At 43.9% G+C, this 13,399-nt stretch overlaps 1 protein-coding gene across 1 annotated transcript; it reads right to left on the bottom strand.

Moving 5' to 3' along the window:
- Positions 1-230: 230 nt before the first annotated feature.
- SNX12 (sorting nexin 12) lies at positions 231-10,626 on the bottom strand. The gene is made up of 4 exons (XM_007089136.2): positions 10,354-10,626; positions 3,942-4,037; positions 2,499-2,623; positions 231-2,100 (listed from the first exon to the last, which is right to left on the bottom strand). The coding sequence occupies exons 1-4, from the start codon at positions 10,516-10,518 to the stop codon at positions 1,998-2,000; spliced, it is 489 nt and encodes a 162-aa protein (XP_007089198.2). The 5' UTR covers positions 10,519-10,626; the 3' UTR covers positions 231-1,997.
- Between the last annotated feature and the right edge of the window lie 2,773 nt (positions 10,627-13,399).

Raw genomic sequence — 13,399 nt, forward strand, 5'->3', positions numbered from 1 at the left:
GCTACTTCCTGCAAGAAGACGCATTACCTCGGTGACAAAGTCAATTGGGAGTTGCAAGGATAGGTAAATATCGCTACAGGCAGCTAGGATTCTGGTTGTTGTTTTTTTAATTTAAATGCCAAACTTAACTTATCACCTCAGGATACTGACCATGTTGTATGATTTCTGCACAATACCAAGAATATCCTAGACACTAAAAAATACTACAACTTAAGCAGGAAAACAGAGGCTTGCTTCACAGTGGTTTAATATGAACAGAGTTGAATATGACATTGTCTGACAGAAGAATGAACAGTTTGCTGAATAAAAGCCCCGAGTCAGGATATATACACAGCAGAAATGGGGCCTCAGGCTTTCAACACTTGTGCACAATGAAAGAATTCTTAAAAAAAAAGTCAATAACAGAGGATACAAATCAAAAAGGCAGCAACAACACCAACATTTGGGAGGTGGGAAAGGGAGCACAGCCTCTCTCTAGGGGCTGCTCAGCCCCTGGTACAGGCTCAGCAGCTGGAGAGCTGATCTGTCTCAAGGAACTTCAACATTGAGAAGGACTCCAAATCCCATGTCAAAATCCAATCCTAAACTCTCTGATCAGGGTCTTGTCCGACTCCACAATCCTTTTCCCCAAGACCCCATACAGAGAATTCCGATCCTTCCATGATAGAGAGTCTAAGCAAAGAGTCCCCACTTTTGACATGACACCAGTTAACTTGCTCCCATCCCACCACTGGAGAGAGATATCAGGCCCCAGCAAACAAACCACTATCCTCCAGATAGAAGCCCAGGAAAGCTGCTTCAGACTCTTAAGATTTGGGACATCCATACCCAGCTGCTATCTCTAGCTTAAATTATGGGAAGACTACTGGAGTTCCATGAGAAACAAGTACAGGCAGTTCAGTAACCCTGTGACCAAGCTGGGGAGGGCAGCGACAACTCTTGCCCCTGAGCCCCATTCAACAGCTCAAAGTGCTTAGGAGAAGTCAGAGACTGTGTGGTTTGTTCATGTGCTTCGGCCTTGTGGCAGCACTAAATGGGATGGCGGGGGTGGGGTGGGGAGGAAGAATGGAAGGAAGAGGGTGGTGATGCCCTTCCCAACCACTGGGAGGTACCTAGAAAATGATCCACTCCCACCCTTTAGGGAGTTACCTGGCAGTGGTGAGTTGTCCCCACCCCTCAAGCCATCAAACCCGCAAAGGTAACCTATAAAGTAGCAAGGGCTTGTGGGGGGGGGGGGGATGGAAACTGCTGGCCTGTACTGACTCACCTGCTGATGAGCGAGAACAGGCAGCAAGAGTGGGGAGCCATAAAGGAGAGGGGCTAGACAACAAGAGTTCCCCTACTGCCCTATGGCTTTCTTCTGACTCTGAAGCAGCCATGATGAGGGGCCCAGAAAACCCACACACCTTGCTCCACACAACGGACTGCTTAGACTCAGGAGGATTTACTGCCATGAAAAGCAACAAAGGAGAGAGAAAGGAACAAAAGAAACCGTTGAGAAAACTGGGAGCAGGCCTAGAGAAAACAAGGAGAACTTCTGGGTCTCTACCACCTTCCCCAAAAGAAAAAAGTTCATGCAGGTAGGAAAGGCAGGGTTTTTCCCTGCTAAGCATTCCTGGTTAAACCTAAGAGTAAGAAAATCCCCTGGACTTGCAGCATCAGTATGTATCCGAGTGCCCTACCAGCACAAGACCCCCTCCCATAAGATTAGCCTTCTGGCAAGGGTAAATGCCCAAGGAATTGCCTTCCAGTCCAATCCCCCCACCCGCACCCCAAGCAAAGAGCATCTGCCTGTGGTCTCCCACCTCTCCTCAGAGAAGAGGATCCTAGCAGAGTGCCCACGGTGTAGTCAGGTACCAAGAAACACAATGCCAGACAGTCTATCAGGCCAGGGGATGGGCAGCCAACTTCAGATCAAAGAGACAGAGAGAGAGGCTTAGTGTAAAAATCAATGTCATTTCAGCAGGAAAGTAGAGGGCAAGTGGTGAGAGGGGCTCCTACTGGCGCACCTTCCCGGGGACGTAGTTCCTGTCAATTGCCTCCTCCTGCAGGAACATGTGTAGGCAGCGTTCATTCTGAGCCAGTGGGTGCCCAGCAATTCTATAAAGAGACCAAGATGGTTATCAGTAGTATCTGGGATCAGAGAGAATTCACAGAGCAATGGGGGTGTGGACAGGGGAGAAAGGGCAACATCAGCTCTTCCAGAGGTTCAAGTAAGTAGAGGACAGCAACGAGGCACCACTCCAACCCTGATGTTGTAGGAGAAGGGAGATAGACAGGTGAGGTAGGGGAAAATCCCCAAACACATCCAAGGCCTTTTCAGGCCCTGAGGTACAGGATCAGAATTCTGCTCAAAGGAATGGAGTTTTACTGTCCAGTCAGCTCACCACACAACCGGCAACACATCTTATTACACATCACAAAAGAGGAGACAGACAAAACACAGAAAGACCATGATGGCAAAAGGAGCAAGAGGAGTCCCCGGGAACTTGGCTTACTTGTTAATAAACTGTTCGAGGCCCTGCCTCCTTTCTTCAATGAAGGACTCCTCAAAGATCCCTTCATCTCCTCGAAAAGGGAGCTGACGCTTCAAGGCTTTCCCAGGCAGTGGTGGTACTACAATCTGCAGGCAGACACAAAATATCAGCCACATGGGAGAGGATGAAGAGGGAACGAGATGGTGAAGCACTGTATACCTCATTTCTTATTAGACTATTAGCCAGGGTCTATCTTATCCCACAGCTGGCAACTTGTAAGAACTGAGGCCATAAGAACAGTAAAGATGGCTTAGGTCAAAAATGAATCCAGGGGCACCTGGGTGGCTCAGTCGGTTAAGCGTCTGACTTCAGCTCAGGTCACGATCTCACCGTTCTGAGTTCGAGCCCCATGTTGGGCTCTGTGCTGATAGCTCAGAGCCTGGAGCCTGTTTTGGATTCTGTCTGTCTCTCTCTCTCTCTCTCTGCCTCTCCCCTGCTCGTGCTCTGTATCTATCTTAAAAATAAATAAACATTAAAAAAATCCAAGTGATTTTATGGAAGGACAGATTTACCACCTCAAAAAAAAAAAAGGAAATAAACTCCAAATATCCCTCACTTTCTTTAACAATCCACTAGTATCCAAGAATTTAGCTAGGTCTTTTCTGACACGATCTATACTTATATTTTTAGTACCTATATAAGTTAAGTTTTATGACTTTACTCACCACTGATTCAAGTAATATTTTTTCTTTTAAAATTTGTCCTGAACTTACCACTTTCAAGTTTCAAAGGGTATCACCCAGATCCAATGTGCTGGGATTTGATAGTGTTCAGCCTCTCCACTGCCTTTAAGATTTTATAGACCACAGGGGCACCTGGGTGGCTCAGTCGGTTAAGAGGCCAACTGTAGCTCAGGTCATGATCTCGCGGTTTGTGAGTTTGGGCCCTGCATCGGGCTCTGTGCTGACAGCTTGGAGCCTGGAGCCTGCTTCAGATTCTATGTCTCCCTCTCTCTCTGCCCCTCCCCCACTCGCACTTGTCTGTCTGTCTCTCTCTCAAAAATAAACAAACATTAAAAAAATTTAAAAAGTGGCACCTGGGTGGCTCAGTAGGTTGAGCATCCGACTTTGGCTCAGGTCATGATCTCACTGTCTGTGAGTAGGAGCCCCGCATCGGGCCCTGTGCTGACAGCTCAGAGCCTGGAGCCTGTTTTGGATTCTGTGTCTCCCTCTCTCTCTGCCCCTCACAAATAAATAAACGTTAAAATTTTTTTTAGGAAACCAATTTGACAATAAATTTCATATTAAAAGGCGAAAGATTTATATGATCTGAAGAGAAACCAGAGTATAATAAATTTCATATTAAAAACATTTTTTTTAATATTTTATAGACTAGAATCTTATTCCTTCTGAGCCTATGTAGATCTCCTCCTCCAAAGATTCCACACAGGGAATGGGGTCATACCTTACTATCTCGCTCCAGCTCATTTTTAAGCCACTCAAAGTCACTATAGCGCCGCCGTACACAGGACTCCTTCAGCTTGAAGATAGGTAGGTTTGTCTACAGGGAAGGAAAAATGAGAGAAAAGAGATGGTAACTAACGTTCAGCCTGTAGTGGCCACCTGTCAGAACCACTTAGGTCCCAATGAAGAAATAATTCCTGTGGACCATGCTCCTATAACTCCTTTAAAATACCACCAGGTAAATACCAATCCTTACCACATCCAGCCTTGTCACAGATGGTGACTAGAAGTCACTTGCTGCTTAGAATTTATCCTATAAAGAGACTTGAAGTTCGGGCCCCTGGGTGGCTCAGTCGGTTGAGCGTCCAACTTCGGCTCAGGTCATGATCTCACGGTTTGTGAGTTTGAGCCGCGTGTCGGGCTCTGTGCTGATAGCTCAGAGCCTGGAGCCTGCTTTGGATTCTGTGTCTCCCTCTCTCTCTGCCTCTCCCCCACTTGTGCTCTCTCTCTCTCTCTCTCAAAAATACATAAAACGTAAAAACAAATTTTAAATAGACTTGAAGTTGTATGCAAATATGTATATACAAGGGTTTTCACTGTACTTTACTTGTAATAATTATATATGTCCATCAATAGACAATTGGTTAAATAAATTATGCTATGCCTATACAGTAGAATTACTATACAGCTATGAAAAGAATGTGAAATATACATGTGCCAGTATATATTAAGCATCAAATCAAGTTACAGAACAGTACATACAGCTTACCCCTATTTGGTTTAAAAAAAGGCTATGTATATTTACCCAAAGAAAATGAAAACACTAATTCAAAAAGATATATGAACCCCTTTGTTGATTGTAGCATTATTTACAATAGCCAAGCAACCCAATATGGAAGCAACCCAAGTGTCCATCAAAAGATGAATGGATGTGGGGCGCCTGGGTGGCTCAGTCGGTTAAGCGTCTGACTCTTGATTTCAGCTCAGGTCGTGATCTCATGGTTTATGGGTTCAAGCCCTGTGTTGGGCTCTGTGCTCACAGCACAGAGCCTGCTTGGGATTCTCTGTATCCCTCTCTCTGCTCCTCCCCCGCTTGCTCTCTCTCTCAAAAATAAATAAATAAACAGAAAAAAGATGAGGGGTGCCTGGGTGGCTCAGTCAGGTAAGTGTCAGACTCTTGATTTCAGCTCAGGTCACAATATCTCCATTTGTGAGTTTGAAACCTGCGATGGGCTCCACAATGACAGTGTAGAGCCTGCTTGGGATTCTCTCTCTCTCCCTCTCTCTGCTCCTCCTCCACTTGTGCGTGCTCTCTCAAAAGAAATAAACTTTAAAAAGAAAATATGGGGGCGCCTGGGTGGCTCAGTCAGTTAAGCATTGGACTCTTGGTTTCAGCTGGGGTCATGATCTCACTATTCGTAGATTCAAGCCCTACACTGTGCTACTGTGCTCTGCACTGGCAGCACGGAGCCTGCTTGGGATTCCCTCTCTCTCTCTCTCTCTCTCTCTCTCTGCCCATCCCCTGTTCACACACTCTCTCTCAAAATAAGTAAATAAACTTTAATAAAACAAAATAAAAATATGAAGGGATAAAGATGTGCTACACACACACACACACACACACACACACACACACACACACACAGTGGAATATTACTCCGCTAGAAAAAAAGATGAGATCTTGCCATTTGTGACAACATGGATAGACCTAGAGGGTATTAGGCTAAGTGAAATGAGCCAGGAAGATAAAGATAAATACTATATGATTTCACTTATATGTATAATCTAAAAAACATGACAAATAAAGTAGAAGCAGACCCATAAATAAAGAGAATAAACTGTTGGTTGCCAGAGGGGAGGGGGCTAGGGGTATGGGCAAAATGGGTGAATGGGAATGGAGATATAGGCTTCCAGTTATGGAATGAGTAAGGCATGGGAATAAGAACACAGGAAATATAGTTATATATATACACACACATATACATATATATATATACACACACAGTATACATACCACATATACTTGTGGTAAGCATAGTGTAATGTATAAACTTGTCAAATCACTACGTTGAACACCTGAAACTAATGTACCATGTATGTCAACTATACTTCAATTTAAAAAGGGATATGTATATGTGTATATATTTGTATTTATGAATAAAATGTTTATTCATAACAGTGATTGGTTTTGGAGTATAAGACTAAACAACTGGAATGGGTGGGAGGGTCACATTTTTCACTGAACAATTTGAACTTGTCACATGCATGTATTACATTTTCAATTGAAAAGTGTTTTTTTTAATGTTTACTTATTTTGAGAGAGAGTGCACGTGAGCGGGGGAAGGGCAGAGAGAGGGGGTGAGAGAGAATCCCAAGCAGGCTCCATGCTGTCAGCGCAGAGCCCTACATGGGGCTCAAACTCATGAACTGTGAGTGAGATCATGACCTGAGCTAAAATCAAGCGTCAAACACCTAACCAACTGAGTCACCCAGGTGTCCCCAAAAGTGAATTTAAGTTCCCTGTAAAAGAATAAGAGAAAAGTACCTCCAAGGTATGATTTCCTCAAATCATACCCATTCCTCAAATTTCCTCAAATTGTCCCCATTCTACAAGTCCAAGCTCAAGTCCCATTTCATCCAGGAAATCTTCCTGAACACACCAGCTTAATTTACTGGTCTCCCTCTCCTCTGAACTCCTATGACATTTATACTTTAGTAGTGTCTGACACACTATTGTTTTATGCATCATATTAGTCCTGCTACTTAACTGAACTATAATTTCATTGAAATCAGAAGCTGTCACTACTTCTGCATCTCCCTAAAGGCAGACTATGCAAGTTACTCAGTAAATACTCAACTGATTAATAGAAGCCCTAGGTATGTTTACCTTCTCCCTGTCTAGAAAGTACGGCAGAAATAGCAATTACATTAAGTTGGGTTACCATATCTTGCTCCCTCATATAGATCAGCTTATTCCCACATCTTAATCATTGATAATTTTCCCAAGGCTCTAATGGCAACATGAACTACCAACAAACAAAAAGCCCTGATCCTCACTCCTGTCTACAAGTTCTAAATAGAAATGGCCAACCACATGTATTAAAGTTGACTGTATTTTCCACCAGCCAACTCGTATCAGCAGATGGAAATAAAAGGAACTAGTTTCCCTCCTGAACTATGACCTGAGCCTCCACAACTGCCTCAGGGCAGGAAAAGAACATCTCCCAGTTATGCTAGAGCTTCACACAGTCCTCACTACATCATGCTTTGTAGTCCTCATGTCTGGAAAGTGTCTTTCCAGGATCCAGTTCTAGGTATAGGTCATCAAAAGCTAAATAACTAGCCAACTTACACTAGTTACAACTCCATCTATGATCAAGGTCCAAGGAATGTCAATGAGTTGAAGGAGAGTGAGATACAGGTAAAGCAATGTTTTATTACAACCTATTCTTTAGGAGAATAAATTAAAAAACTGGAAACAATGGTTTCTTTGGAAAAAGGAACCTCTAGAGGGCAGAGGGTGGAAGACTTAGTTTTTACAGTACATCTTTTTTGTATCTTTTGAATTTTGTACATGTGCATATTTTAACCATTTAAAAGAAAACATTATAAAGAAAATACTCAGAACCCTGCAAGAAATCTGTATGAGTATTAAATAATCACATCGTACACCTTAAACTTATACAATGTTATATGTCAATAACATCTCAACAAAGATGGGGAGAAAAATAATCCTGCAAGAAAAAAAGAAGTGCTTTGGTATCATGTAATTCTAAGTTTCCACCAGAATTCATTACAAATACTGTGATCCCCAAAGAGTAGAACCTTAACAAGTAGGCTTTTACAGAAGCTAACAGAACAAAGGGGGGAAAATGCTGAGTAGCTGCTTCCAAGGCATAGTGAAACCATCCACTGCCATTTTGTGGACTTCTTCCTTTGACTCACAAAACTCCTATTCTTCCCCTACCCCCACAGGATGGTGACAATAATGACCTCTCATCTTCACACCTAGCAATGTAAGGAAGGGGCCACTATGTACTAAGCTCCAACCTACAGCTCCCAGCTCCAACCTACAAATCATTTGAGGAAGACAGGATTGTGTAGTACAGGATATACAGAGTCGTTGGCTCTGATCAACACAAAGTCAAGGGAAAGGAGAGACAGAAACAAAATTCAAGTCCTCAGGACAACTGACATTTGAAAAGTTCCATACACATTATGTGAAGTCACCAGGATACCTCTCCAGACTCCTAATTTCTTGGAAGGGTGGGAGGGGGGAATTCTTTCCTGAGCAAAATAAGAGAACACCTTCAGAAATATTTAGTTATTATATAAAGAAGAAAGTCAGTGCCATCTGCTTCTACCATATACAATGTTTAATTCCCAAAGCCCAGTCTCTTGAGTCTCATACTCCCTAAAATGCCTACCATGATCAATCACCTAATATAGCAACTAAAAACTAAATGAATTTACCAACTTCTCCCCTACACAGAGTTAAATTAAAATATTAAGTCTAGATAGCCATACAAATTAATATAAACAATACAAATTAACTTAAAATTCACACAACTAGGAACTGCCATCAAACCTATCATCACCGTACAATTAGAAATCGTGAAAAGGATAGATGGAAAGCTTGGTGGGTAAAAAAATATTGTGCACTAAAGTTTTGCAACTAGGCATTGCCAAAGAGACTGAAGTGTAATGCAAAGAGTATGATGGGCTTTGGAGTCAGTCAGATCTGGGTTCAAATATCAGCCCTGTCACTTACTAGCTATGTGTACTTGGGCAAGTTACTTAAACTGCATTCCTCCTCAGTTTCCTATCTGTAAAATGTCATTTTTGTAAGGATTTAGAAACTGAACCCTAGTTCAGTGCCTGGCACATAGTAGACACTGGATGAACAGTCTCTGTTGTTATTAGAATGCCTTAAGAAGAGAGCTGTTTCATTCATAATCCCTAAGGCTCTTGGGTAATGGATGGAGATGTTGTCTCCAAAACCCCACAGCAGAGAATCCTCACACTGAACAAGTTATGCCCAAGCTTCCTCAGGTAATTAAGTTCTCTATCACTAACAGTTCCAGACTTTTGATCATATTTTGAGGGATCTAACTTCCATTCTTCTTCAAAGAGTTGATTTCAGGTAGTTCTTATATAGATGAGTTTTTCTCAATTTTTGCTTCGATTTTTTTTCTTCAGTTTGGACTTTGCGAAACTTGGAATTTGGACACCATTTTTCAATTAAATTCCAAAGCCCATGTAGGAGACACACTCTCTCATTCAATTCATTCAGTCAAAAATGAAAGCACATACACTCTTTTATAGGTCTTCAAATGCTGTTTGAGCAGCATGCTGTCCATAGAGAATATTCTGGCCCTCTAGTCTGAGAAAAAAAAAAAACATAAGGAAAATTAGAAAATGGGCCTCTAACTTTTCTTCCTGTAACCACTTCAACTGGGCTAAAGAACGTGCAAACCACTACTTTATCTGCACATTCCATCCTTGTAATGTGGACTAAGAACTAGAGAATAAAGTCCTCTGTAGTGCACATTGGAAGAAGCCACTCCTGGGCAGTCCCGAAATGTCATACATTAATGTAACCGCAGACAACAGTCTTAATCCAAAAAGTTAATCTAGAACAGAAAGGGCAAATGGCCATTTGTATACAGAAAGCCCAAATGGGAGCCAATACTGAAATACTGGCTACTTCAAATCTAAAGGATCAGCACAGGATGCTTTGAGTACCAACTGACAATCCACCAATCCCAGGGCAAGGCCAGATTTCACCATAAGACACAGCATGTGATACCTGAGAAAACTTAAGCAGAAAACATTTCTCTCCTTCAGATGCTAATTCCACACAAGTCTGGGAAGCACTCGGTGTCAAGGAGACTCCCTTTCTTATTTCTGCTCTACCAAGCCCACTCTCTCCCTTTCCTGGGGTCTATCTTCCCTTCAATGCAGGCTTTGCTTAACTCCATCATCCCAGGGAGACTTCATGAGGAAGAAATCGGGGCTTCCTGCCCTCCCTCTTCGGATTGACTTCCCACAACCTAGTTTAGTTATGGGACCCAGCGATATATCACCTTGTCTTTCCATCCCCCAGCCCTCTGTCACTCTTCCTTCCCTTCTTCTGTCGCTGCACTCAGGGTTCCTATTTCCTTGAATTCCCCACTCTAATCTTCCCCATCCTCCCCACCCTATCCAGCCAGGCTTCACTTCTTGCTCATAGGTACTTATTTTCCGTCACCCCAGTCCGATGTCCCCCTCTAGACTTTTCTGTATCCTAGGGCCACAACCGAGTCTGGAGACCTCTGCCCCCAACCCCCAAATGACCCCTTCGAGCGCCTTCTGGCAGCCCCCGCCCAGCCGCCCGGTCCTCCCTCAGCTGTCTCCCTCACCCCGTGACTCACCCGCATGCGAACCTCATAGGTGGTGAAACGCGCGCGGCCCACGCCCACCGTCTGTGGATTAAAGATGTCGATCTCCAGGAAGTTACTTGGCGGCCCGTAAGCGTCGGTCAGGTCCTGCGGCTTCGAGTTAAGGCGCCGAGTGTCAGCCACTGCCGTGTCCGACATCTTTCCGAAGGAGAGACTGGGACCGGGGAAGGGGGTGGGGGACAGAGGCGGGAGGCAGGAGCGCGCACAGCCCCTCCCGCTCGCAAAATAACCAGCCAACCCACAGACAGCGGCGCCGCGCACGCGCGCCCACGCACGCACACACGCACGCGCACGTTGCCTTGGCCCCGGGCCCGGCACCCTGAATAGCGGCCACGCTGAGGGCTGTGAGTCCTGTACTTCGGAGGCCTCATTCAGGCTTCCGGGTGGTGTTTGTGGCCGCCCCGGAACCGGCATCTCGGACACGCAGCGCCCGATGTCCTGGGAAGCATTACAGGCGGGATCCGCCAATCGCTGCTCCTCAACCCAAGAAATTGTCTTCTACCCAGTATCTATCGGCAGCGGGCACTGCCCCGCAAACGGGGACCTTGCAGTGATAGGCCGAAACCCCGTGACCTGAATAAGTCAGGGTTTTGCACGAAAACCCTGTTCTCCAGAGGGAGGGGTTCCAACCATAATACTAAGAACTTAGAACGCAGCCCTGCCACTTGTGCCACTGATCATTTCAATTCATTCCACCCGCAACTGAGCACTCTGCACAATGGTGCCAGGGAAGCAGCGGGGATGGGGTAAACATGATTGCTCATTCTCCCTTTCCAGGAAAATCGGGGCATAGCTTCATCCTCCACTTGTTACCACAGAAAGCTTAAGCCCAGGTGTACTCAGATAGTTTATTTCTCAGCATATTGAAGGCATTTATTTCATACGTTCTGTCTCTACTCTGCAGAACACCATACTTGGCACTGCTCTGAGGTTGCTTGCAGCCCATAATGGAGAAAGAGTACGTATCTAAATGAGAAAATATCCATAGACATATTGATATTTTTAGACATATTGATATTTATATGATTAATGTATACATGGCGCACATGAAGGGGTGGTGCCCCACATTAACAGTGGTGATTTTAGGTCATCCTTTCTCCTCCCTGCACCTGCCTCTTCTGATTTTTCCCGTACCACTGATGCCTGAAATCCTTTCAACAGAGTACAAGGCCCAAATTTTCACAGTTATTTAATTCAATTTAACCGATATCTACTAAGCAACTACTTATGTGCTAGGCAACATGCTAAATACTAAAGTTGAATAAGAGCGACCCAGCCCTCAAAGAGTTAACATTCTAGAAAGGGAGACAAGAAAATAAAACTAACGACAAATACAAAATAAGTGAATGTTTAAAGCAGCACATGGGACATGAATAATTGGAGGAATTAGGGAAGGCTTCCTGGAGGAGGAAACATCTGAGTTTGACAGACATGAAAAGACATAAAGGACAAATAGGAGTGGAAATGGGGAAAGGCAATTTCTTGCAGAGGGAATAGCATGTGCAAAGTCATCCCAATAAGAAACAGCATGTTTTTAGGCAATTGTGACCAATTCAGATCCTGTAAAGAAAGTGCTTAGAGAGGTAGGCCGGCTGGGGACAGGCAATGAGGGTGCTCCTTCTTTATGAAGCAAAGGATTTCTGGCTTTACAAAGTAAGTGATAGGGAGCCACTGAAGGATTTTCAACAGGAAAAAAAGACGTGATCATATTTGTGTTTAAGAAGGATTATTTTTCAGGCAACATGGAAGATGAATTGAATGAGACTAATGATGAGAGTATTGACAATAAGACTTGGAATCAGTTAGTCGTGGTGGGAACGGAGAAAAGGAAACAGGACTGAGAGTGAGGAAATAGGTAAAACTTGTACCTGATGAAATATGGTGGTAGTATAGTATGGGGCTTAAGAGTGTGAGCTATGGACTTAAACTGCCTGGGTTTAAATCCCTGCTTCCTAGCTGTACAGCCTTGAGCAAGTTATCCAGTTTTCCTCAACTGTGAAATGGAAATGATAAGACTAAAAGCCACCTCTGGGGCTTTCGTGAGAATTAAATGAAACAAAATATGTGTGAATAGTGAGTGTTCAGTAACTATTAGCTATTATTACTATTTGCAGGGAGAGGGAAGAAATTGAAAATGACTCCTAGGTTTCTGATTTAGGTAATGAGATGGATGCTGGCACCACCAATCAAAATTGGAATTACAGAAAGAAGAGTAAGTGTGGGAAGGAAGACCATGAGTTCAGTCTAGAAAAATCTGGGATGTCTGTAGGACACCCGGGTGGAGATGTCCAGCTAGAAATACTGGCCTGGAACTCGAGGGTGTGATCAGGGTTAGAGATAGAGATTGGGGAGTTTTTAGCATACAGTGCAGAAAGAAAAATGTGAAGGGGCAAAGACAAAAGATTTAAAAATCAGTGAAAGCAGGCAATGTTGATGAGAGTGTAAAATCCATGCAATTTTTCTGGGAGGCAAATTGGCAGTATTTATTTAAAAAAAAAACTTGACATCAAGAAACTTGTAGTACTGGTTGTCTCTGGAGAACAGAAGTCAGGGATGGCAGGGAGACTTGTTTTTTTAATTTTCATTGCATTTATGTTTAAGCACTTTTGTATTAAAAAACTTTTTTTAAAGTTTTATTTATTTTGAAAGAGACAGAGACAGCACGAGTGGGGGAGGGGAAGAGAGAGAGGGAGAGAGAGAATCTCAAGCAGGCTGCAAGCTGCTAGCACAGAGCCCGATGTGGGGCTCGAACCCACAAAGCCGTGAGATCATGACCTGAGCCAAAACCCAGAGTCAGATGCCTAACTGACTGAGCTACCCAGGCGCCCCTGTATTTAAAAAATTGGGGGGGGGGTGCCTGGGTGGCTCAGTTGGTTAAGCGTCCAGCTCTTGATCTCAGCTCAGGTCATGATCTTGGAGTTTGTGAGTTTGAGCCCCACATCGGGTTCTGCACTGATGGCATGGAGGCTGCTTGGGATTCTGTTTCTTCTTCTTTCTGCCCCTCCCCTGCTTGTGCTCT

This window comes from Panthera tigris, chromosome X (assembly GCF_018350195.1).
Source record: "Panthera tigris isolate Pti1 chromosome X, P.tigris_Pti1_mat1.1, whole genome shotgun sequence".
NCBI lineage: Eukaryota > Metazoa > Chordata > Mammalia > Carnivora > Felidae > Panthera > Panthera tigris.

Excerpts from the sequence above, each read along its gene's own strand:
- SNX12 (XM_007089136.2), bottom strand. The coding sequence starts at position 10,518 with ATGTCGGACACGGCAGTGGCTGACACTCGGCGCCTTAACTCGAAGCCG. Across the intron at positions 4,038-10,353 it reads CCTATGAGGTTCGCATGCGG|ACAAACCTACCTATCTTCAA; the intron begins GTGAGTCACGGG and ends CCTTCCCTGTAG. Across the intron at positions 2,624-3,941 it reads AGCTGGAGCGAGATAGTAAG|ATTGTAGTACCACCACTGCC; the intron begins GTATGACCCCAT and ends GTCTGCCTGCAG.